This window comes from Accipiter gentilis, chromosome 27 (assembly GCF_929443795.1).
Source record: "Accipiter gentilis chromosome 27, bAccGen1.1, whole genome shotgun sequence".
In the NCBI taxonomy this organism is placed as follows: Eukaryota; Metazoa; Chordata; class Aves; order Accipitriformes; family Accipitridae; genus Astur; species Astur gentilis.
In genome coordinates this window covers 1,474,823-1,500,339 of record NC_064906.1, presented here as the reverse complement: position 1 = coordinate 1,500,339, position 25,517 = coordinate 1,474,823, and the positions used below count along the sequence as shown (strand labels likewise).

Below are 25,517 nucleotides of genomic sequence, written 5' to 3'. Positions count from 1 at the left end.
GAATAAACAAACGTAAAATACTATCAGGTACTATAAACTTAACATCGATACTGAACTGCCACACTGCAGTAAACAATTAGTGCCTTATTTAGAAGAATGCCTTAAATCAGCTAATTGGAGAACAAATGGATAATGTATTGGCCTAAATGTTCCTCTAGTGAAGAAACCAACACTCTTAAAGCATTACAAAACCATACATTGAGAGATTTGGGTAGTTTGGCATGTGTATTTTGGTACTTTGAGCTCCCTGTGAAAATTTTATTTTCACTCTGAAAGTCAAGTACTTGGTGAAAAATTTAGTAATATATTATTACTATATTAACATAGCAGGGGGTTGGACTAGATGATCTTTGAAGGTCCCTTCCAACCCAAACCATTCTGTGATTCTATGACTTTGTGGTTTTACGATGTTATAGGCAAGTCAAAACAAACTCACTAGGCAAATAATATCACAGTTATGATGCAATAAGTTACATCAACTCAAGTTTAAGAAAAAAGATAGTAATAGTCTAAAACTTTTGAATTTTTAAAATTTATTTTTTATTTTCACCGATTTCAAAGGATAATTTTATCATCCATTATTTGCATAGACCATTTAAAGAAGTTATGTATTCTCCCCCTTACTTTCTCTGCCTTTAAAAATGCTGCTTATATAGTTAGTTTCACAGGTTTCCCCATAGTCATTCAACTTGTGTTTTACTTGCTTTGTTACTTCATATAATAGGAGAAAAAGCCATTTAAAACAAAAGGAAGCTATGACTGTTAGAACACAAGAAAAGTGAGAAGGTCTCAGACTAAAAATAATAGCGGAATCTAAAACTACAGTTTCTGAAATTACCAAATTCAAGCTGATGTTGTGGCTGCAAAGCTGGACACCTTTTTTTTCTTTTAATTTACAGCACAGAACAGTTGATGCTTTTGTGAGATTTCATTCTGAAGTATGACAAGAGTTAAATCACTCTCCACCACATGGAAATTTGCAGTAAATATCCTACTTCTACATAAGTGTCCTGGATATGTAATACACACATGGTCCAAATGCAATTTTGAATGTCGCAGTAAGATAATTAATATACATTACAGTGAAAGTTTAGCTTGCTTGTGTTTTAATAACGTAGGATTAAATATATAGCTCTTTGGGCACTTAAAGTCACAAGAGCATTAGAAAAGTTTTGGGCCAATCTCTCCTACTGGTAAAAGGAAGGAGACTATTTTACTCACTGTGGGAAAATACTATCTCTGTATAGCTCCTTCCTTCCTCTCAAATCTCAAACAAATATTCAGCAAAATTATTATTGCTATAATCTTTGAAGGAATGTAAATAAAAATAGGATTAGGGAAAGGCAGTTTTCCACAGAATAGTGTCCTGGCAAGAGTCTGCAAGTTCATGACACATTATTAAGATTATTTAAGCTTGATCAAGGACAAAAAATAACAACACTATTGCTTCAAGAATCCTGATTCACAACCTGGTTTAATGGAGAAAATCTAAATGGCTCCACTGCATTCTGTTACCACAAGACTGTGACGTTTCAAGATCGTTCATCTGAATATATTTTTGGTAAAGCCGCAGGAAAGGTGAGAAAAGATCCTCTGGCTACACAGCCCTCTTCTTTTCCCCTTGCAAGAAGCCAGAATCTTTGAGAAACTGAGGGGCAATGTAGCAAGTTTCTTTATGCATTATTTCAGTTTTCTTTCCTACAGATTCATGTGAGAGACAAGATGGTTGGGCCCTACTTTGTAACATTAATTTCTCTTTGACAGCTCTGGGATAACCTGCAACAATTTATTCCTGATTTTTTTTTCTACAGACAGCATAATTTGTCTCATGATTTAAAGATTCCTACATTTCAGATCCTGAAATCACAAATTACAACTGGGGAGAGATCCTAAACACTAATTTCTTCCTAAAGATTTTCAATTTGTCATTCTTTATAACGAAAAAAAAAAAAAAGATAATAAATTATGAGAAAAATGAATCTTTACAAAAAGTAATAGCATTTTTCAGGGCAGAGAAAGAGCTGAGCTCTGACAAGTCTTTCAACTTTAATTCCAAATGTTCTTCTAGAGCAAAAGGCCTTTTCTGCAGTGCTGAGTACACTCCTCTCAATCTTACTATCCAAATGATAAGACAATCATAATTAAAAATGCTTGACAGGATTTCCCGCTCTCCTCAAGTATTCTCAAGTGTTTTCTTGCTTTTCCTCTCCAATTCTTTACATGAAGCCTCCAAACTTTTTCATGTTCAGGACACTGAATGAAAAAAAAAACACCCGAAAACCTACCTTAAAGTCTCAGAAAGTAATTCTTTCCTACCCCATTTTTCTTTTCTTCCTGACATTTTTCAAATTATTTTCTGACATATGAATAAATTATTACTTGTCTCCAGCCAGAATTGAAAAGCATTAGAGGCTAGGTAGAGTTGGAGGATTTATTGTCATGAAGAACTGAACAATTTGATTCCAGAGACTCATGGTAGGGAGAGAAAGAGCCTATAATTGTTCTAAGCATCAACTTAACAGATGTGTGCACAATAGGCAGGAAAGTTATTCTCAGCAGTTGCCCTCTTGCAGGAGGAGAAGGTCTGAAGAGAAGGTACTGTGCTGCCTAACAGTAAGCCTGCAGCATACCCCATTAGCTACACAATATAGTAGTTGGTATCAAAGATTTCTGCTGTGAAAAACCAGAAATCAACAACATACTGCAACCAGAAGATGAAAAGCAAAGGAAACTAAGAACGAGAAATCAACCCTCCAAACCCCAAGCTAATTAAATGCTTTATTGGAAAAACTCAACAGAAATGATCAGTTGTATATACCACAACCATTAGTTGTATTACCAATAGTTGTTAGTTGCTGCTCTGGGAACACAAACATATTAGGAAATGGAAAATCACACAACTTTTAAGAATGGTTTAAACTCTTAAGAAGCTGCTTCTGTACACAGAGCTTTCTAGAGCCTCTATTTCTGCTTGTTATTGTGAGGCCCAGTTCTAGTAACTGCTATTGCTACTGGAGTATGTATGTGATCAATCTGAATATGATAAACTAGCTCAGAATACAGGAAAAAGTGTTCAGATGTAGGAAAGAAAGCAAACACACAAAGAAATAGCTAAAACCTGAATCCTGAAATGTCCCCAGCACTTACTCAGGCAGAACTTGTAAATCTGTGGGTCATTTTTCAATTTCTACAAAAGCAAGCAGCTTAAACAAGGAACAAATAGCTTCTAATACCTTTTTCTAGCATAGATGTCAAATCCATAAGCTAATGTTTGGTCCACCTGAGACCAAATTTAGTGATAGGTATTAAAGTTAGAAATGCGCAGAAAATGAACAGATACCTTCAAGCTCCAAAGGCTCCCCAGGGAGAGTGCATGGACAGTGGCAGCCATTAGCATGTGTTGATAGAGGCAGTGGACTGACAAGATGCAAGACTATTATCTGCAGCAGTTAAATTCCATCTTGAAAAGAGTGCAATTAACCTACTTCCAATGAGTAAACATGTCCACCCCACATAAACAGGTGGTTATAAAACGGTCCCCTCACCTAATGGTTACTGCAGTTTCTAGTAGCAATGATAACTCTCTCCACTTTTTACTGAAGCAAAACTTGCTGCTTGCTATTGTGACTGCCTACAACTTGACCACTCAAGGACAACTAGCTAATATGCCTGCACAGAAGGAGCTACATTTTATTCCTCATTCTTTACTACACGTGATCCCTTTTGTCATGGTTTAACCCCAGCCGGCAACTAAGCACCACACAGCTGCACACTCACCTCCCTCACAGTGGGATGGGGGAGAGAATCAGAAGGGTCAAAGTGAGAAAACTCATGGGTTGAGGTAAAGAAAGTTTAACAGGTAAAGCAAAAGCCACACACACAAGCAAAGCAAAACAAGGAATTCATTCACCACTTCCCATGGGCAGGCAGGTGTTCAGCCATCTCCAGGAAAGCAGTGCTCCATCATGTGTGATGATTACTTGGGAAGACAAATGCCATCACTCCGAATGTGTCGTCCCCCTCCCCCCCCACCCCCTTCCTTCTTCCCACAGCTTTATATGCTGAACATGACATCATACGGTCTGGAATATCCATTTGGTCAGTTGGGGTCAGCTGTCCTGGCTGTGTCCCCTCCCAACTTCTTGTGCCCCCCCCAGCCTCCTCACTGGTGGGGTGAGAAGCAGAGGAGGCTTTGACTCTGTGTAAGCACTGCTCAGCTGTAACAAAAACATATTGGCCTTATCAACACTGTTTCCAGCACAAATCCAAAACACAGCCCCATACTAGCTACTATGAAGAAAGTTAACTCTATCCCAGCCAAAACCAGCACACCTTCAAAATGAACTTGAGGTACAGTAAATATTTTCTTATTAACAGATATGGCTGCATGGCAAAAAAGGCCAAAAAGCAAAGACTCCCTTTGTAACTACACTGTCCAAAAACCCCAAACCCACTACACCACAGAAACTGTTCAAAATACACACGAAAGTGTAAAACCAGAGATTTAAAAAAAAATAAAATAAAATTAAAAATTACTGGGAGAACAGACTACAAACTAATAGATCAAAAAGTTCAACAATTCTCCTTTTCCTAATGAACCTCTTAAATGGGACAGACTAGCTGTTAGTAGGATAACTTACAGAGAATTTCACAGGAGGAAGCAAAATTACAGGGTTACTAATGCTCTGCCAGTCCAGTGATCTGATAATCGATAAGTGCATGTTATTTGCTCTTTTAACCACGCTGGAATTCGGAGGTAAGAACAAAACACCCTTTCAGAAAGTTATGTAAAAACTTGCCATTAAATGTTACTTTAAAGTATAAATATCATTGACTGCAGCCAAGGGAACATCTCCCTTGGCTGAAATACATTTTTTCCCTACTCAATAAGGCAATGTGCCCAAGATTATATCACCAGGAATTTGCAGGCACATCATTATGTGATCAGGTTCTCATGAGTATTCAGTTCTGTCAGCCTCCTAGTTATCTCACGGGAAACTCATCAGCAGTCAGCAGCTCTGCAAACCTGAACACCTCTTTGCACGAACAGCTATAGACTAAATAGTGTAAGATTAGGTTCCACTTTTTCATAAAGTAAAATAAAATAAAATGTCTTGATCTTTCTGCCTAAAATAGTCAGCATACTATAAAGGAAATTAACAGATCCCAGTTGTGCTGATTTAGTCAACTAGCAAGATAAACTGCTAGTTCAGTATTTTTTTGTAAATGCATTGCCACTGCCACACAGCAGTACAGCTACATGCTGGCTCATCTCCTCTCTCCCCAAATAAGCTGGTTTCTAAATGGAAGATACTTTAAAGATCTGATCAGTTCCTGATAATCTGATTTGCTAAGAGCAGTCTTTACCATATGCTTGTTGAATAGGTATGGCAGCATGCATTTAACTTTCACTTACCTTTCCAGGAGTTCTGAAGGGTTTAGTGCCTCCATGGAGGCCAGTGAAGCCCAGAACAAAGCTCTGCTATAAAACCTCAGGCACGTGATCATGCAGTCTTTCTGCAATAACTTCTCTCAAAATAGGTTTAGACATTTGTTTTCTACCATAACATATACACTTAAATTGACTTTAAAGGCTTACACAAGAGTATGTTTTCATAGCCACAGTATGAATGCTCCTCTAAATACTGTGAATAATTTTTAAGTCTGAGATAAAATGTGATTAAGACATCACTAAACCATATGGCCCCACCACTCACCAATAGCTATCCAAATGCATACAGAAAAGTCTTTTGTAGTTTAAGGTGTCAAGAAAATAATAATGAAAAAGAATCAGGTCATATAACCTGGATGCTTCTAATGCTTTAATTAAAAAGTCCTCCCAAGTCTCTTCCAGAAACTAAAACAGCATTGAGGGTAAAACATACCTCAGTGCCATGCACCTATTCACTTTTACTGAAGTCTCCTATAGGCCTACCAGTGTAAGAATTAGCACACTAAAAGGCAACATACGTTTGTACTGGCAAAACGTGGCCATAAATGCTTCAATGTTATTTATTACTTGCTGCTTTCTAGCTGCCACACTTCAGTGTTAATTATTATTGTTGCTTCTGCATGTCCCAGCCCCAGACATTTTGTGCACTAAAGAATCTCAGTGATATTAAACAAAACCCCTGTAATGAGCTGAAAAAACACATTCTCACTTTTATTACTTTATTTCATTTGACTTATAGTGTTGACTGTGATAGCACTTGAAATGCACTTTCTAATTTTAGCCTTACAAATATTAATTATTATGTAATCTTCAGCAGGGCTATGTTGTAATTACTCAGCTATGTTGACTTTCCTGATAAAACTTTCTTGGAAATCTCTCTTGCCTTGGGAAAATACAAACAAACAAAGCTGTGATGAACTTCCAATGAAGTTGGTTCCACATAAATATGTTAAGCCAGCATGCAGCCTGAGCAAGGAAACCTGAGGCTATGGCTACTCTTACATGAGGTATGGAAAAATCCTCCCCCTCAGTTTTAAACCTTATTTTAACTGATTCCTCCGTGGTAATAGAATCAGAGATGGTGCAAAGAGGAGCCACTTGTTTGCAGAGGCAGAAATTAACTCATACTCAGGTAAGAAAGAACACCATTTTGTAAGCAAGAATTACACCAGAACTTAATTCACAAACAAATAAAAAATGTTCAGTTTCTCCTAACATCCTAACACTAGTTTTAACCCGGGCTTCAGAATATAGCATACATATCAAATATATGCAGAATCTATATTTGAGTTGTAGCCAGTGCACCATTTCTTTTTTTTTTTGGCCTTTTGCAATGATACCACCTTGGCTTTGTGTGGCAAGGTTTTGGTAGCTGGGGGGAGTTACAGGGGTGGCTTCTGTGAGAAGCTGCTGGAAGCTTCCCCTGTGTTCGAGAGAGCCCATACCAGCCAGCTTTAAGGCGGACCCGCCACCGGCCAAGGCCGAGCCAATCAGCGATAGTGGTAACGCCTCTGTGATAACATTTTTAAGAAGGAAAAAGTTGAGACAGGGAGAAACAGCTGCCAGAGCAAGGAGTGAGAACACGTAAGAGAAACAAGCCTGCGGACACCAAGGTCAGTGAAGAAGGAGGGGGAGGAGATGCTCCAGGCGCCGGAGCGAAGATTCCCCTCCAGTCCCTGGGGAAGACCCTGGTGAGGCAGGCTGTCCCCCTGCAGTCCAGGGAGGTCCACGGTGGAGCAAATATCCACCTGCAGCCTGTGGAGGACCCCACGCCGGAGCAGGTGGGTGCCCAAAGGAGGCTGTGACCCCATGGGAACCCCGCGCTGGAGCAGGCTCCTGGCAGAACCTGCAGATCTGTGGAGAGAGGAGCCCACGGAGCAGGTTTTCTGGCAGGACTTGTGACCCCGTGGGGGACCCACGCTGAAGCAGTGTGCTCCTGAAGGACTGCACACCGTGGAAGGGACCCACGCTGTAGCAGTTTGTGAAGAACTGCAGCCCATGGGAAGGGCCCACACTGGAGAAGTTCGTGGAGGACTGTCTCCCATGGGAGAGACCCCACGCTGGAGCAGGGGAAGAGTGAGGAGTCCTGCCCCTGAGGAGGATGAAGCGGCAGAGACAACATGTGATAACTGACTGTAAACCCCATTCTCTGTCCCCCTGCGCTGCTGGCAGGGGGTGTAGGTAGAGAATCCGGGAGTGAAGTTGTGCCCAGGAAGAAGGGAGGGTTGGAGGGAAGGTGTTTTGAGATTTGGTTTTATTTCTCATTACCCTACTCTGGTAATAAATTGAGTTAGTTTTCCCCAAGCTGAGTCTGTTTTGCCCTTGACAGTAATTGGTGAGTGATCTCTCCCTGTCCTTATCTCGACCCACAAGCCCCTTGTTATATTTTCTCTCCCCTGTCCAGCTGAGGGAGGGGGGGAAGTGATAGAATGGCTTTGGTGGGCACCTGGTGTCCAGCCAGGGTCAACCCACCACAAATGCAAAAAAAAAAGAAAACAGTATGCAGCAACACTTTTCCACAGTAAGCCACCTCAGCTATACTCAAGTGGGTTACTGAGGACTGAGCTATGAATTTGAAATGTGTTTTTCATTATTTCCTCACCTTAGATGGATTGTCAATAAGAAACAGATCTGACTGAATCTTGTTAGCTTGACATTTCAGGAAAGTGCTGCTTATAAAGCAAGCTGAAATGCTTTATCGGGACAAATCCTGCCCAGTGCAGCTACTGGCAACATAGAGGCTTTCTACTGTATCCTTTGCTCAGGAAAAACAAAGCCTTCTCTCATTATCAGCCAAGGGACAGCACAGTGAATAGTAATTGGCTGATTTTCAAGCACAAACTAAATCCTACCTGCTTTGAGCTAGCCAGTCAGCAAGCCCTGCTGCCTGTACATTACTGTATGTGAAAATTGGCTTTCACAAAATGAAATTTTCGAAGTGCTTTCAAGTCCCATTAGCTTTCAACGAGGCTTAGATTACTAAGTGACTGAGGTGCATGTAGAAATTTTATCTATAGCTCCCATGAGACTGACCAGTGCTTTGGCTGGCTTGGTATACCACCTCCTCCTATATTTAGAGAAGTCAGCACTAGACCTTTCACAGGATGAAGGAAAGGAGGAGCTTGACCTGTAAATTCTTCATCTCTTTCCAAATGTAAAAAGAACATAAAAACATTCGGCCTGTAACATGCTGTTTACAATATACAGTAGTGATGAGCCACAGTCGTACTGTTTTATGAAATATACACAAGTGTCTCCCAGCTAGCTAAAATAAGAAAATCCTCCATTCTATATTCTAAGTTTAATATAGAGATGCTTAAAAAATATATCCTTTGAGTAATGACAAAACTGATTATTCCAGAGACTTTTTTCTTTAAAATTGCTCATTTCACAAAACTAGATAATCAGTCTGAAAATACATATTTTCTAAGTGTGTATATATACACATACACATCAACTATTTGCTAGAGCTGGATCACTTCTCTTGCTGGCATTTCCTGTGATCCTATTCTGCAGTGATTCTGTGGGCAGTCAGAAAGTTTTATGAGGATGTGATATTTATTCTCTGGAATATCACATGGCATTTTCTTTTATTTATTGATACAGATCTAACTAGGCTGGAACAGCACACATCTCTATGCCTTTTTTGTCTGCATCGTGGTACCATCCAGAAATCCCAGTCCAGGCCTGGAACTCTGCTATAGCAGGAACTGCATTACATATTAAATGCCCATGAATATACAAAAGGTGTTCATGATCCTCACAGTCACAATCCAAACATACCTTGAGAGACAACAGGAAGCAAGGTAGGGTTCGAATGAACTGACCAGATTTGATATAATATATAGCAGCCACAATATGCCAGCTTCCTAGCCATTTGTGAATAATCTTACCTGTCCCTGCTCCACATTATTATTTCCACCATGTTCAGAAAAAAAGTCATTGCTGCACTTAAACATGTTTTTAAGTCTGAGACCAGACTTTATTTGTGCACTCTTGGCAGGTGCTATTTAAGAAATTTTTATAACACTACAGCTAATGCTGCCAGCTAACTTTCCATCTAATAAAGTGTTACACACTTATTGATTGACAATAAGCTAAATTTCCAATACTAGATCAGTTTGTTCTGTATCAACAAAATAAAATGAAAACATCATATGATTTCCCAAAAAATAAATAGCACAGTCCCATAACACCTTTTGACTACTCACAGAAGTACTGCGGACTGCGAACAGAGGAACTGCAGCAACAGAAATGGTCCAGATTTATCCACTTAGCCTGAGATTAGGCAAAGCTGAATGCAATAAAAGTTGTGTACATAGTACTACTGGCCACGTATGTACCATTACGCCATTAAAGAAAGCTGCTTTTTCTTAACTGCAGGAAATTAAAAAACCCAGCAAAACAATGTAGTTGTAGTTTAATGTAGTTCATCCAGTGTAATTGAAGAACTCTTCCTTTCATGTAATTTGTTTGCCACACAGTGGGGATGTTAAATTTTCTGTTCCTCTCATGAACATTTTCTCAGACTGGATAAATCCAGTATCTTCCAAATTTTGCATTACATGTAGTACTCCCTGGGGTTAGGGATCTCCTAGTGAGGGTTATGTGGGATACCTGAATAAGGCCAGAGTCTTCAATCTTTACCTCGCACAGCTTTTAAGAGACCACTGCGAGGCAATGGCTTGCAGGGAGTATGTTTCATTTTTTTTCTCCTATGAAACAGGAATAGTTTGAATAACTATAATTGTAACTGGAGGCTTTCATGCATTTTCCAGTGCAGTGTCCTGACTACAGAGAAACAGAGTTGGTCTCACTCACACATGGACTCTTTCTCTCTATGCCCTACAGACATTTAGTTGTTTAATTACCGTCAAGCATGTCGGGAGAATGATAGGTGACTTATCTGGGAAACTGAAATACAGGTCCAAATTAATTCAGATCAAATAGCAACATGAGCTATTGGCTCTCCATCTGAGGTCACACCTCAGACTGAAGGCTTATTCCAGGAGCCTTGAGCCCATGGTTTGATCCTGAAGTGTCTTTGTGAAAGCAGTCCAACAAAGTTTCAGTTTAGCTGAATCAATGTATTCCAGTAAGAAAGCTGTTTTAGTTTCTAATTTGTGCATTATTCTAAATTAGGGTGACTTGCATCATGGAAATATGAATACCTATTAATCACTCATTCTAAATAGCCCATCTGAGCTTGGGAAGACTAACAAATATGGAATTTATTTTGTAAAAACCATGCTGCCTGTAACATTTCCAACTCAAAAGTCTTAGGTAATTGACTTGTTGGACTAGGTTCTTCATATCAACTTGTAATGCAGAATCAATTTTGATGATGGATGAGAAATTTAAGATAATTTTATCCCCTTCAGTAGAAGGATCCTGAGGGAATGGACAAAAGAACCTAATTAGTCTTTCCCATTTCTACATTCTAGTTTCGTGTTGAGTCAATAATAAGCATCAGGATGTAATAAAATCATCACTATTCTCTAGCTCAAAAATATGAGTTCATTTTGGCTACTTGTTTCTTTTATTTTTCCCCAAGGACCTTATTGTGAAGGAATCTTGCTCATGCTTGTGAGTAAGATATTCAGATGCTGTATTTTTTTAAACTCGTGCTGGGAGTTTAAGTGCATTAACATGAACACTTTACCCAGATGAACAAACAAGATAATTTAGTCTACATTAAAGCATAAGTAAAAGTGCTAGAAAATACAAATTTGTCCTACTTTATTATCCTGATAGGTATCTCATGAGTGAGATATATCACTCACAATATGTTTTTCTATTTAAGGCTGGAGAACTTCGGTGCATTCATTTCTTCCTCAGTCATAGAAATAGTCAGAATCAAACAAATATTAGTCAGATCAAGATACATGTGAAGGTCATTAACAAATAAATGTGTATTGGATGTTTTTCCTTTTAACTTCTGATAATTATGGTAAAAATTAAATATGCATGACAACAAATTTTTTCAGCACTACTATTTATAGTTATTTTTGGGAGCACATTGGTTATTTTCACCATTTCAAGTAGGAAAGGGCAACACTGAACTTTTAATTCTCTTTTTTATTATCTTTTATGGGAGACTGCAGTATCTGTTGTACACTGTAAACAAGGAAAGCCATTTTAACATGCAGAGTGTATTTGTGCTTAGTACAGACACAGTAACATGAGTATGCTTGCAACAGAATGAGATTTAGCAGCAGCAGAGGGAATCTCCACAAAGTCTACATCTGAATATGCAACTGCACGGAATAATACAGATGGATAGGGAAAGAAATTAATCCAATAAGCCTGTATCTTTTTTTTTTTCCAAAGGCAGTGCTTCAAAATTACCCAGACTGTCACGTGCACTGGTGGCCATACCAATATAGAGATTTCAGTTGCCAACAAAGGATATAGAGAAGAGAAAAGATGACAGGTTTCAAAGATTCAGATATGGTGACAAGGCAAAAAAAGCTGCCTTATTTGTTACTTGATACGTTCTTACTTGTTTCTGAAATACATTCTGTTTGTAAATTTGCTATGCTCTTTTCTTTTTAAGCAAATGAGAAGACGAAAAGCCTTCTTACACCTGCTGCCAAGCTTCCTCCAGGCTGCTGAAGAGTGGCTGGAAAATAAACTTCACAGAAAAAAGAGATGCTTCGACTACATGATTTTCCTGACAAACTGCATTTCTCTGCTCCTTCTTCTGCTTTAGCATTAGACTTCACTGATTGACAGGCATGTTAACAGTACTCCATCAAGAGTGCCAGATACTTTCCCCATCAAGTCTAATTTATGCATGATTCTTTACCAAAGACGGAAAACCTATCATCAAACATCAGCTTTTTGTAATTCGCATCCCCCCAAAATACACATGTGTGAGGTACATCTGAACGGCTGATGTTGTGTACCTCTTCCTTGGACAAAAAGCAGGTTCTAGTGCGTAATCTAGGTAATTAGGAGTCTGAGCAGCAAACACACTAATACATGGCCACCTCCATAATGTTCTTTTTCTGAACGTGTGTTTGGTTCATAAGGACAGTTTGCTTAGCTGTTGAATTTCAGGAAGATCATAACCTCCTTGCTTGCAAAACATATTTCATAGTCACATTTTTTTAAAAGAGGACAAAAATATTACTTTTCACACAAAAAAGTAATATTTTTTCAATCTTCTATTGTCCACAATACAACCTTGGAACATTTCCTTTTGCCTCATTCACCTCTGTCTCTTTAATTGCTGTAGTCTCTCATTTCTCAATTCTGATATGCCAAAGTCTGTTGTAGCTATTCTACACGGACTTCACAACAGAGAAATCAAACCAATATCTTGTCTTTGAGACAGAGATCTGTATGTGCTCTGAAGATCTTTACGTCTGATTTCCTGCTGCTCAGTCTTTGCCAGGGAGAGGCTAGAAGGATTGCTTTTTCTTCCTCTGTGGCTTTAACAATGGACTACAAAAAAATAATCAGTTTCTTAAACTGTTGTTTCACAAGCCACATTAACAAGCAAGTGAAAGAACAGCCTGCATGGGATGTGGGAATTTATATTAGCAAATAAATATTATGTAATTATTCACTATTCTTTCTAGAGCTTGTTTGTACTTTCAAAGAATTTCTAAAGGTTTATGAAAGGCAGGCATGGATTTTATGCAACATATAGTCACACATGTGAAGAAGAATGTAAGTGGCTCTACCTAGTAATGGATCTATCAGCAGTTTTCCAACAATGCTCCTGTTTTACTTGGTCCACACACAAAGATTCAGAGAAGTGACACACTGCAACAGAGCCTAGGCCAACTTTGTATCTATTAGAAAACTATGCTAGCCCTGCATTTACAGCCTTCTACACTGAATGGAAAGCAACAGGGGTGTCTCATTCCCTGTATAGACAAAATTACCACACAGCTAATTAAGAGGGAGATAGAAAAATATAGGAGTCATGAAAATGGTGAAAGATAACTGTTCTAACACAGTTATCACTAAAATCTCCTGTTATGAACAAAGAGGAAGGCAGAAACTCTACTATTCTCATGTACGATAATGTGGCAACTGTTAAAAAGTGTATACCTTGATAGTTAAGCAGTTTTTACTACACAAAGTCTCTTTTTGTCCTTAACACTAGTAGAAGTACTAACTTTTAAAAGATGCTCAAATGTTGTAATCATTATCATCAGCCTTTGGTGGGAAATGGTAGTAAGAGGGCTCTGGTGAATTTGTCATATGGCTTCACAATATAACCTGGAGATATCATTTCCATATGTAGAGGGTCTATTACTTCTGTATGCATTTGGGTGCAGGGAAAAAGTAACTTTGCCATTTGTCACCACTATTGCAAAACAGGTGAAAGACATGTTTCAGAAAGCCTTGCCTATTCAACGTAGTGCTTAAGAATGCGTTTATCTACTTCACTGAAGACAGATGGCTTTAACCACTTTTTTAATGTTTTGATGATTAAGAAGTAAAGAACAGCATCAAACACAGTTGAATCTTCAAGATTAATACATGTGTATAGAATTCAATCACTTTGTATATATATAAGGAAATCAGCCTGACTACCCTACATCATGAAAAAATGATAGCATATACAGAGCTGAATAATTCTCTAAAACTATCTTGCTTTGTTGTTTTTCAATTCTCCCTGAAGTAATTTTGAATGTTAATTTTCACCTGGAGGCTAAAAACATGGCAGCAAAAGTTTCTTTGTAAAGAGAAGTGTGGAGCTTCCACATTGCTGTAGTTCTGACAACTTTTTGCAATATAAAAACAAAAAACATGTCAAGGAAGTTGAGTATTATTATTCAAAGCAATATTTCTGCTTCAGATGCCTGAAAGGGAACTTTCAGTTCGAAAGAAAATGTATTTTTGTTTCTGAAAACCCTTATTAAAATGTTCGCACAACATATACAGTCATATATGGAAGAAAGACACATATTTTGCAGAAAAGAGAAGGAATATGAAAGGGGTTATTACACTGGCAACTTTATGCTGCTGTAGTGACGACTGTAAACATTTCCCTTGTAAATATTTATTTTCAGAAGTTTATAACTCATACCTAAAAAAATGCTCCTGACTGAAACTTGACTTGATGTATGTCTCCATAATCAGCAATACACAAAGTGAAACAGTTTAGCATCTGTTTTACAATTGGATACAGATAAAAAAGAGGTTTAAAGGCTACACTGGGCTATTATATCTAAAGCTGCTTTACTTTCAAGACTAACTTTTTACAGTCCTTAAGCTATGCTCTGAAGTACTTCCATGAAACTTCTTAGATCTGGTTGCTCTGCATGCTGCAGGAAGCAGAAACAATCTGAACTGTGAGGAGTATTCAAAAGTCTGAGATGCACAAATGAATGTACTTCATATATAAAGACATGCAGCTTGCATGTGAGTGTCTGCTGTTTCACACATGATTGATCTGCTCGAAAACCAGCCCTGGTGGAAATGGCAATGAGTGATGCTGTAGAACTATGTTAACATTCATTTGTCACTCGTAGTTTACAGTTGCTGGTGCAGTGGTGGAGGAAGCATTACAAAACCTTTGATAGAGACTTGCTAAAAGAAGCTAAGTCAGAGCTCAGTTACCTACCTGTACTTCAGGGGACACAGAACAAGTCAATACAAAAAAAAAGATTAATTTTTCTTGCTTAGAAATCAGGGTGAGACATGCAAGATCAACAACAGTCATCCAATAGTAAGAGCATCCAGCAGTGTGTGTGAGAATAAGTACTGTACAGATAGTCAACCTAATGCTCTCTCTAAAGGACTTGGTTAAAATTCATTGATCACCTAACTCCTGGACCCCCCCCCCCCCCTCCAGCTGCCAGTAAATTGCACAGATCATACAAGAGCTTGATATTCTGCTATAAAAATTTTTAAAAGAATTCTATCCATGGGAACAAGGGATATATAAAACAGAATAGCAAGATTTAAATTGCACCAGCTTGCTGGTTCTGCATGACCCAATATGCCAGCTTGTGATGAGGGATTCTTTTTAATCATGGTGACTCAGGTGCAGACCCTATCTGTTGATGCCAGTTACAGCAGATCACCAAAAGTCTTTATTAGCTGTAAATTCAGTCTACCACTCACATTATACTTATCATATAAAGGAAAATTGATGTTAATTTTATAATTGAAATTGCACTCTAAATGTATTACTCTTAAAATGGAAGTAAAAACTTTTTTGACTATTAGTTGAGAAAACCTCAATTAGGTAAGTCTTTTAAAAAATGTTTCTCCTCCTAAATCGAACTAGCAGCAGGATGCTATGTATGCCAAGGTGGAAAGATGCCAGTCTGTATGCCAAACTCTGGTTAATATGGAAGACAGTACCACTTTAATAAACAGGTTATTATGCAGCTCCCAGCTCTGTTAAAAGCAGATTGGTAGTCTATTACAAGCTGATTAAATTTGCCACTTCCTCACTTCAAAAAATTTGATTTGCTCATTAACACTCGATATGTTGAATGCAGCTTAAGAAGAACACAGGAAAATTAAATATCAATCATTCTCAGTCCTTAGAGATCTAAAACTGACTCATGTAATGATATTTTCCTTCAAAGAACAATAGGCATGTGCACCTGTGAAAGTTGTGGTGGAGGAGAAAAAGGAGAATGGGAAAAGTTATTTAAAGACTGATGTAAATTGGACGTCAAGGGAATTAAACATGCAGCTTAACTATCGTGCTGCACTGGTGTGTTTACACATATCCATAAGAAAGTGTATTCTAAAACAGAGAATGAACATCGTTGGCTGTACTGCAGTCTGTGGCTCATGACAAGCTTACTAGTAAGGAAGACATACAGAGGTATAGTCTGTTTGACATGTGAAACAAAAGTCTTTCCTTTCATAGTTAATATAGAGCCTTAAAGGAGTTGTAGAGATTATTCCCAGTTATCTTATTACCTTTGCAAAAGACAGAGACTGCATCTTACTGGAACTGTTACTGTTGTGCAAAGGCCCTGTCAGAAAGCTGAGATACTGGAGATTAATACTAACTAGCCCTTACACAGCTGCGTCTATCAGGACATTGCAGAAAACTGTAAAAATCAGATGTGTATTTTTAACCCTATTCTGCAGATGGGAAAACTGAGACAGAGGAAGGAAAAGAAACTTTGTTGTGATTCTTCATCAGGTCAGGGACAGAGCCAGGGGGAATGCATAAACAAACCTCTTGAGATCAGTGCTCTTAATTCCTCCAAAAAGGAGATACAAATCTGCTTCCTAACTGGTGTTAAAAAATGAGATGATAAGATGTAATCCACCAAAAAACTCACAGCCAGATTATTTTGAATTTGTTGTAAATCATATGCCCATTTTAAAATTAATTTTACATTCTTCAGAGAGTCAGTTTCTCACTCACTGCACCATGGGAAGGGTTAGGCATCCCTGTGTGCACTTAGCTGCACCTACACAGAAGAAACTGATGGGACATGGCCCAAAGAATGACAGCTGAAGTAGTCATATATCCTTTACATCTTGGAAGAAGACTTGTTTCTACTCCTCTTATTCTCCTTCTTGACTAGGTACTTCTTGACACCATATCAGGAAAAAAGTGTAGCAAAGAAACTTTTGGGACTTCTTGGTGGATCTGGTACACAGACTTTCAGTATATTACTCATACATTATAACACACTTGGCTTTAAGAGCTGAAAGTACAAAAACCTCAAGCTTGGTATTTGCTATTCAAGTAATACGATGAGTGATAAAGCTGCATTGAAACTTGCTTCAGATAGGGATCTTATACGTCTATCAGAAAGCTGTCAGGGAGATCTTCTGGTGAACCTCCTGATGAAAACAACTGTATTACAAACTGCAAGTAAAATGCCAACTGTGTATCTTTTTATTTTAGGATTCAATTAAAGGTGAAAAACAACAGCATCATTAGCTAAAGGTTAAATGGAACAATCTACTTCTTCTCAGAAGAGGAGGGTGTAAAATCCCAAAGGGAATTAAGCAAATGCTGCATTTTTGTCCTAGTTTTCCTGTCTGGCTCATCTGTAGAAAGACTGTGGACTAAAGAATTTGGTGGGTGGGTAGCAGAAGTGGAAGAAGCAGCACATTTAAATGGCTCATATTCTAAGATCACAAATTCTAATTCTGGTCTAAAAGTGTAATATTGACAGTAGTGAGGCAGTTCTAGAAGTAAGATCTGCATCCGGCCCCACGGGCACCTGACACAAAGTAGCATTCATTTGGGACTGTTGAGAGCTGAAATACAGAAAGGCAGAGATAAGAAGTCTCCCACTGGTAGAAGCAGAGACTGGAGGCTGCACATTTTGGGTTACTTAGGGAACAACTGAACTCACAGTAAGAGCTCTTATTTGACATGGCCAACATTTTCTCTGACCTCTAAAGCCAACATGTGGTAAGATTATTTTGAGTATATTATACTCAGTACTCCAGGTGGCTCTCTTAAAAGGTTGGGTATGTGTTGAAATAATGTATGTGGGTGTAGCTCAACTTCTTCAGATCCACAGGCGAAGGCAGGAAGCTCTGTCAAAGAATACTTATTACAGAGAAGGCTCCCTCTAAGCAGTGGAGGAGCAATCAAATTTTCACATGTATGCTATCCAAGCATAGGCAGGAGATTGGCATATTGTTCAATATTATGATTAAGCAGTCACAGAAGACTCATCTTTCCCACCTGTTCCAGCTTTGAACTTGACCAAAAAATAAATAAGAGCTGCATCAGAATGGGCAAATTATGTCTTTGAAGACAAGTAAAAATTGAAAATTAATTCACGTGTTGACAAAGGAATGAGTTCTCGTTCACAAGCAAGCTTTTAAACAATGGCCTGTAAAATTGCCTCTCTAGATCTCTTTGAAGAATCCCCTTGCAAGTGCAATATGTCTTTGGGTCCTCTACTAAAACTTGCTAACTGAAGTGTTTTGTATTTTAAGGACCTGAAGCCTAGGTATCACTGAACAATTAAGAGAACATATATTTTCATGACACTGCTGTCTCTCTGAAAAGTTTATTGATTATTTCTACATGACTTTTTTCTTTTTTCATTAGTAACAACATGGAGAGTAACGTCTGCCAAAAAGCATGTATTTTGCTTTTCTACTCAAAACCTATTTGAACATGAATATAGAGGACTGCTTACTTGACATACCTGAAAATTATATAATAATTCAGTTTGCTCGCTTCTACCTAAGTGATTGAGCCTACTCTGTCCTGGATATTGACTATGGCAAGAATGCATATTAAAGAGCATAAACTGTAATCCAAGTACCAAAACCTCTTAGCCTCACATAACCAAAAAGAAAGGGTGATAAACTTACCTTGTGTAGCAATGTAGTGATTTGGTCTATGATAACCCTAAAATAAATTGAAAAAAATATAAGCAATATGCACTGCGACTATGTTGTTATGAGTGAAACTTCATTTAGAGTAGTATTCAGTAAAAATCACAACAATACAGATAATGTATTAGATGCAAAAGTTCTTTCCAGTGTGGAAAGGGCAAGGGAGAAGGGGAACAAGAAGCAAATGTGTTTTCTGCAAGATACTTAAGTGTTGTACAACAGGGGACAGAAATAATATGTTCTTTCAGTCCCTTGTTGGCTCTGCTGAAAATGAACAGCATGAAATCCTCTCTAGCACTTGCAGCTAATGGCATGAGATGCTCATGGAGGCTGAGATATACCTCCAAGCTATTGCTATTGAGTGCAAAGCCTATCCCTTTTTTAACAGGTAAAGAATGTTAGAATGCTAGAAAGAATGTCATTCAGCCTAGGGAAGGGTGGGGGGATGTTCATTCTGTCCACTGTGATTTGTTTATGTTTTATTTCTGAACAGTAAAAAGGAGGGTAAATTCTTTGACTAAATGGTTTGGTATGAATACACTTGTTCACATCTAAATAGGAAGAACATAAAACAATTCTATGGTTCTCTGATGACAAGAGCAACTTAATCACAAGCTGGCTGTGCAATAAAGCCTAATACTCTATGGATTCTTTGCAACACTGAATAGGTTGCCAATAGGGAACAATACCATTTTTATAGTATTTGAGTTTCTGATATGATGGGAGTGTCACCAAAGGTTTAAATCATGGACTAGTATGTTGATAAATTCAGTTGTACCAGTGTTAATCTTTTAATAATGGTTATGATGCATTGTCAGGCATCAACAGGAAGAACTTAAAGCTGTAGCTTGCATGCCATTGCAATTTCTTTGTAAAAGAGCAAGGGGCATTGTAGTGATGCAAGGTGGGAAAGACTCAAAACAACTGAAGATACCTTTAATATTACAGAAAGAATAACATTAACTACAGAATTGATTCCTTTACATGCCATTGAAGCAAAATTCGGAAGTCTATGAACTAAGAAGTGTTCAGATAGCTACAGAGTTGATTTTTTCTTCTGCTGTGTGTTATCTAATATCCCTAGTGGCTGGGGTCAAACAATTCTGTTTCCCAGTGAACAAACACATGGGAAAAAATGCCCAAGAAAATGTCATAGTGTCTGTGATGGTGCCATTCCCTTATGTTTATTCTGACCACACAACTGTACTAATACCCGCATGCAAGAGTAAAATTGCAGCTACTTCTGTAGTATAAAAACAGGCATTTCTAATGGAAACCTGACTAGCAAGATTATAAAAAAATGCTGTGTTTTGTGGTAGTCTTGTCTTTGGAAGATGTCTGTAGTCCTCCAAGCTTTGCAATGAAGATATCTGCTGAAGATGAGGGAGAAAACTTTTTTGTTCTCACACACTGTTTCTTTTTGGGCCATATTCTCTCCATCCTCTTGTAATTCCATAAGCAAAAAAGGTTGCTATGCAGTTATCTTATCAGCATTTTAAATAAGACTGTATGGTCCAAAGCCTTATTCCTCACATCTTTGAATATTTTAGATTCAGATGAAAATCTGACACAAGAACATACTAGTAGCCTAAAATGAGAACAATCCTGAATGTTGGAGCAAACGTGAAAGTGAATTTAAATCTAGGTCCCCAATGTGAACACTCTCTTTCCTTTCATGACAGATTACTCCCTTCAGAGTTTAGTGAGACGTGTAACCAAATGTATTTCCGTATGTGCCTTTACCTCTTGGTGACTGTGCTATTCTTGCAAACAGCAAGGGACTGAGCAGAAATCTGAGCTTAACTTAATGGTTCTTGAACATGCTAATAAACTTTGATAGGAGGAGATATCTTCAGAAAGTTACAACTTCAGATTGTTACAAATGAAGTACCTACTTTTTTTGTATAGCTCTAGTTCCTCCATACTCTGAGAAAAACATCTGTTACGTTCTTGTTTCATACTGGTGATTAAACTTGAACTGCAAATTGTGACACCATTTTTCAAAGATGCCACTGCTGAACAAGAAATCTTTAGCAGACACAGTTTCCTATGAAACAACACTTGTTTTACTTAGCCTAACTAGCACACCATGTAAACAATAAAATTATTCTTTGCTATCCATCGATTTCTGCCTTTAGATAGTATTGACTTTCTAATGATTTTCAATTCTACTTTCGCGTTCATTCTTTCAACCAAACCCACCTTGTCTCTTAAAGAATTTATTCTAATGTAAAACATTAAGTTAACATGATGCAGAATGAACAAAGAAGCCACCTTCAATAATTAAGCAGCCTACATATTTAATGAAATGTCTTGCTTGCATTAGAAGTACTGGTTAACAGCTGCAGAATATACTTTGAAGGAGACTTAAAAGTGCAGAGATGACAAGAGATTGCAAATCTCTGCATTAGGCATTACAGAGTTTTGTCACGTTAATATGCAAACAACATTCTTTTAAATGTGGAATGATGCCAAGCTGTTGACAGAAAGTGAAAATAACATTTTGTTAGCCCCATATAAGCACCAGCAGGCAAAGTAGCCATACAATGCTGCTGGCAAGGTTTCAGTCTAGTTGCAGTTAGATGAAATGACTCCTTTAATTTCCTTATTGACAAAACTTTTGAGGCTTTTTTTTCCTTTAGTGTATACCTAGCTTCCAAAGATAGTATTTTCGAACAATGTTTAGCAGCTGCTATTAGCTGTGATATCTATTACAAATTATGAATAATGTGAGAATAGTAAGACCTCCCTCTTTGACTGAACACAATGTTAAGTTTGTTGACTACATCAGTATACGCACATCAATATAATTTCCATTGATGTAATCGGAACTTGTTTCTCCTTCAATGGGCTGTAATCTCACTCGAGAATGATCATCTGAAATGGGAACAATGGAGAGAGAAAAAAAGCAATTACAGATACATTCAGTAACAACTTCATCTAAATACTACTTTTAAATCAAACTAAACCTCAGCATTTGCAAGTTCATGCTTGTTTTGCAGTCCATGAAAACATTGTATCTACATTTAATCCTCATTTCATTCATAAGGCTTTCCAAATTCCCTCTGATTTTCAGTCTGCTTTAAATATTTCTAATATGAAATCCATTGCAATTACATTTTTTGCCTTGACACTCTCCCCTCCTTCTGTCAATAAAATAAATAATATTAAGTTGTCAAAGGTTTAGACATTTGGAAATGCTTCTGCCAGTACTCAAAATAAGCTGAAGTCATTCTACAAGACATACTGCAACCTCACAGTTTCTGAAAGAAACTCACTATGTTTTCAGTAAGGGAGAAAGCAAAATAATGACAAAACCCAAGCAGTCAGATAATGGCTTTGTCACTGAATTTTGCTCTACTGTGGCCATCTATATCTATCCAGGAATGTGCAAACACTCTCAACTCTATTTTCCAAATTCTAATCCAAAACACCATGGCATGAATTTGTTTCTTGTCAGCTGCCTCATTTTCTTTATGATACCACAGCAGTGATCAAGAATTGCTAGAGGCTAGATCCCCCACCCCCCCAAAAGAATTTCTGTATACTGGTAGGGCTTTTTCTTCTTTGAGATTTTACATGCTCCTCTTGATTCTCTTGGTTCAAAAGCAACAAATCACAACGGCTTTTCCAGAATGCTGCACAAGTTGTTGATAAAACAATTTGAGGGTATCATCTCAAGGATGGAGAGATGGTAAATAGCCACTTTATTGCTGCTTTGTTTGCAAATTGCTCTTGCTAATTAGATACCTGTGTATTATTGTTTTTGAATGCTGATTGCTAGCTGAGCTAGTATTACTTGCAGCTGATGACAGACCTTCATGACTGTCATTATTTTGTTGTAAATGTAAATAAGCATTAGAGCACCTGAAACTTGCCACCCATGGTCTGAATAGCTATTTTTTCAGCTTCAAAAATCCTAAAAGATAATATATGAATGAAAGAACATGAAATGGCTTAAAACCCCAACTTCATCATAAGTAGCACATATTGGCCCACATTATGTTGGAGGAAGGAGAGGGCAAGTGGTTCTTAAAATAAGAGATTTTCAAATGCCTGAGTAGGAAAGGAAGAGGCAAACTCTTTATTTCACCCTCTTTTATGCTCAGGGACTTATGCTTTTTATGTCTCAGGGATTAGAGATCTCAGAGCCTCATTTGCTTCCCTGGGATTCCCTTGGGAGAGAGAAAGGGCACAGTTTTAAACCAAATATAGTAAATCAGAATTAATTAAAATTCCAGCTCTAGGTTCCATGCAGGTCTTATTTTGCTATTTTCTTGTGATTATTTCACCCAACAGCCTTCCAGAATGAGTTTTTCCAAACATGTTGGAACATTCAAATCAATTATGTTCATCAGGTCAGCCTTTTCAGCCTCTTTATTCACTTTCCAAGGCTAAACATTTATAGAGATGTGACTCTCCATTACACAACCCATGCTGGTCTGACCCTACCAAGCTATGTTTATCCAAATGTTGTGCTATTCTCTGCTTGATTAAGCTATTTATCGGTTTCTTCAGAACAGAGGTTTAGCTCACAGGGCCTTAATTCTAAAAATCCATCTTACTTAAGAAACATACTGCATTAGGAATTTTCTAAGGTGCAGACATAGTTGCTGCTTTTACAGTTTCGGGACCTGATCCAACTTCCACTGAAGTCAGCAGACTCCAGAAGTCAAGCTTGCTTGGACTCATGGTATGTCTTCATCTACATTTCCATGATTTCCTGCATTATTGCCTTAAAAGCATTATCACCAGGACAACTCAGGCTAGTAAAGATCTCCACTTTTATATTTCTTGAATTACTTAGGGCAGGATTCAGTTGTCTAAGCACAAGCATCTCATGCCACTTTATATACCCCGGGATATACTGCCTAGCCTTCAGCTGCCACTATGAAATAACATAAGTCTGTCATGTGTACTGTGTCACATTTATTGGTCCTGTACAAGATGTCACCTGAAATGGCACTACATGTCTGTGTTTAGGCAACTGAATCCCACCTTTGATGACTTGCACAGCAATGAGTTCCATACTGGGCAAAACAAGCTTAAATTTCCCACTAAGGAACATCTTAAAAATATAATGTCCTGTCATTTCTTTTAGACTGATTTATACAATTGAATAATATGCAGTGGTATCTTTTCTTTACCTTTCCTGCTATTTTGTTATTTTCTTTATTTACTCCATTCTTTCCTTGCAATGATTCTTGCTTTGGATTGGGCAAAACTAAATAAGTTACTTCATACCTATATCTTCATATCTTCTTTTTGCCCTTTTTTCTTACATGCATTCTTTGTAGTACTACATTCTCAGCTAAGTTTCTGGGAATTCTGGAGGTAATCGACTGCTCAGTACCCATTTATTTGCAGTGGAGCTGGAGTGACTCCCTTTTTTAATTGCTTTGAAGACTCTAGTTAACTCCTTACTGCATGGCAACACTTCTTACTCTGAAAAAATCCTTTAGTCAACAAAAGAAGTGTTACTGCGTCTATGCCTGTGCTTATGTCAAGTAGATTTAAACCCAAGAGGTACACAAGCCATATATTCTTCCAACATGTATGCTGATTCTTAAATAGCCTCTAGGTTAACTGTCTAGATTTTTAGGGTATTTTTTTCCTCTATACTTCAGCTGCTCTTGACAATTTTTGTAGCTTTTAAATACTCTCTTCTCCACCTCATTGTTATTTTGATGCACTTCTATCAGGAGATCAAACTTAACTTCACACTGATCACTTAAGCTTTCAAAATTAGTTATGTTAGAATCTATTTTCTTTGTAGAAAATGGTAATAGATAATGAATATTTTATTCTTGCTCCCCTCATGTCACCTACAACATGTATATGCCAGCCTGCAGACTGTGATCTCAAACAAGCCCCTTGAGTAGCTGGTTGATTAGCATGCCTAGCCAATGACCCTTTCTTCGGATGTGTCCTGCTGATTCTTTGCAAATCATGCCTTTTATAAATGTCTCATCTAAAATCTTTAGCTGCTTTTAAAAGCTGTGATCAATATTCTCATTTAGTCAGTATTGAGTTAGGTAAAAAAAAGTACAAATGCCCTCCCATTCCAAAATTACCTCAAGATATCTCCTGAGGAAAAACCAATAGATTTTACCAAAACCCATGCATAACCCTACACAATTACAGCAGAAACAGAGTTTTTCTTAGGTAAAAAAAGATTAATTTAGCAGATTCATGCTGGTTTTAGTTCCTAATGAGAAAACACAAAGCTTTTTGTGTTCAGTAAAGAAGGAGCATGTTTTCTGTGGGTGACTGGACTGTGATCATGATTCGGCTTGTTAATACAGTGGCTCACAAGTTGTAGCCACTTTCATACCCTGGTGTTGTGGTTTAACCCCAGCCAGCAACTAAGCACCAACGCAGCCACTCACTCACTTCCCCTCCACCCAGTGGGACTGGGGAGAGAATCGGAAGGAAAAAGGTAAAACTCATGGATTAAGATAAGAACAGTTTAATAGAACAGAAGGGAAGAAACTAATAATGATAATAATAACAATAATAAAATGACAGTAATAATAAAAGGATTGGAATATACAAAACAAGTGATGCAGAATGCAATTGGTCACCACCCACTGACTGATGCCCGGGTAGTTCCTGATCAGCGAACTCCCCCATGCCAGCTCCCCACAGTTTATATACTGGGCATGACATCACATGGTATGGAATATTCCTTTGGCCAGTTTGGGTCAGCTGCCCTGGCTGTGTCCCCTCCCAACTTCTTGTGCCCCTCCAGCTT

At 38.0% G+C, this 25,517-nt stretch overlaps 1 protein-coding gene across 7 annotated transcripts in view; it reads right to left on the bottom strand.

Moving 5' to 3' along the window:
- Positions 1–25,517, bottom strand: part of PTPRM (protein tyrosine phosphatase receptor type M) — a 523,234-nt gene that overhangs the window by 41,051 nt on the left and 456,666 nt on the right. For all 7 annotated transcript variants that reach the window (XM_049830233.1, XM_049830234.1, XM_049830235.1 and 4 more), the window contains 2 exons: positions 21,564–21,640; positions 18,740–18,776 (listed from right to left, as the gene is read on the bottom strand). In XM_049830233.1, coding sequence (XP_049686190.1) covers positions 18,740–18,776; positions 21,564–21,640 — 114 coding nt within the window. The remainder of the gene's footprint in view (positions 1–18,739; positions 18,777–21,563; positions 21,641–25,517) is intronic.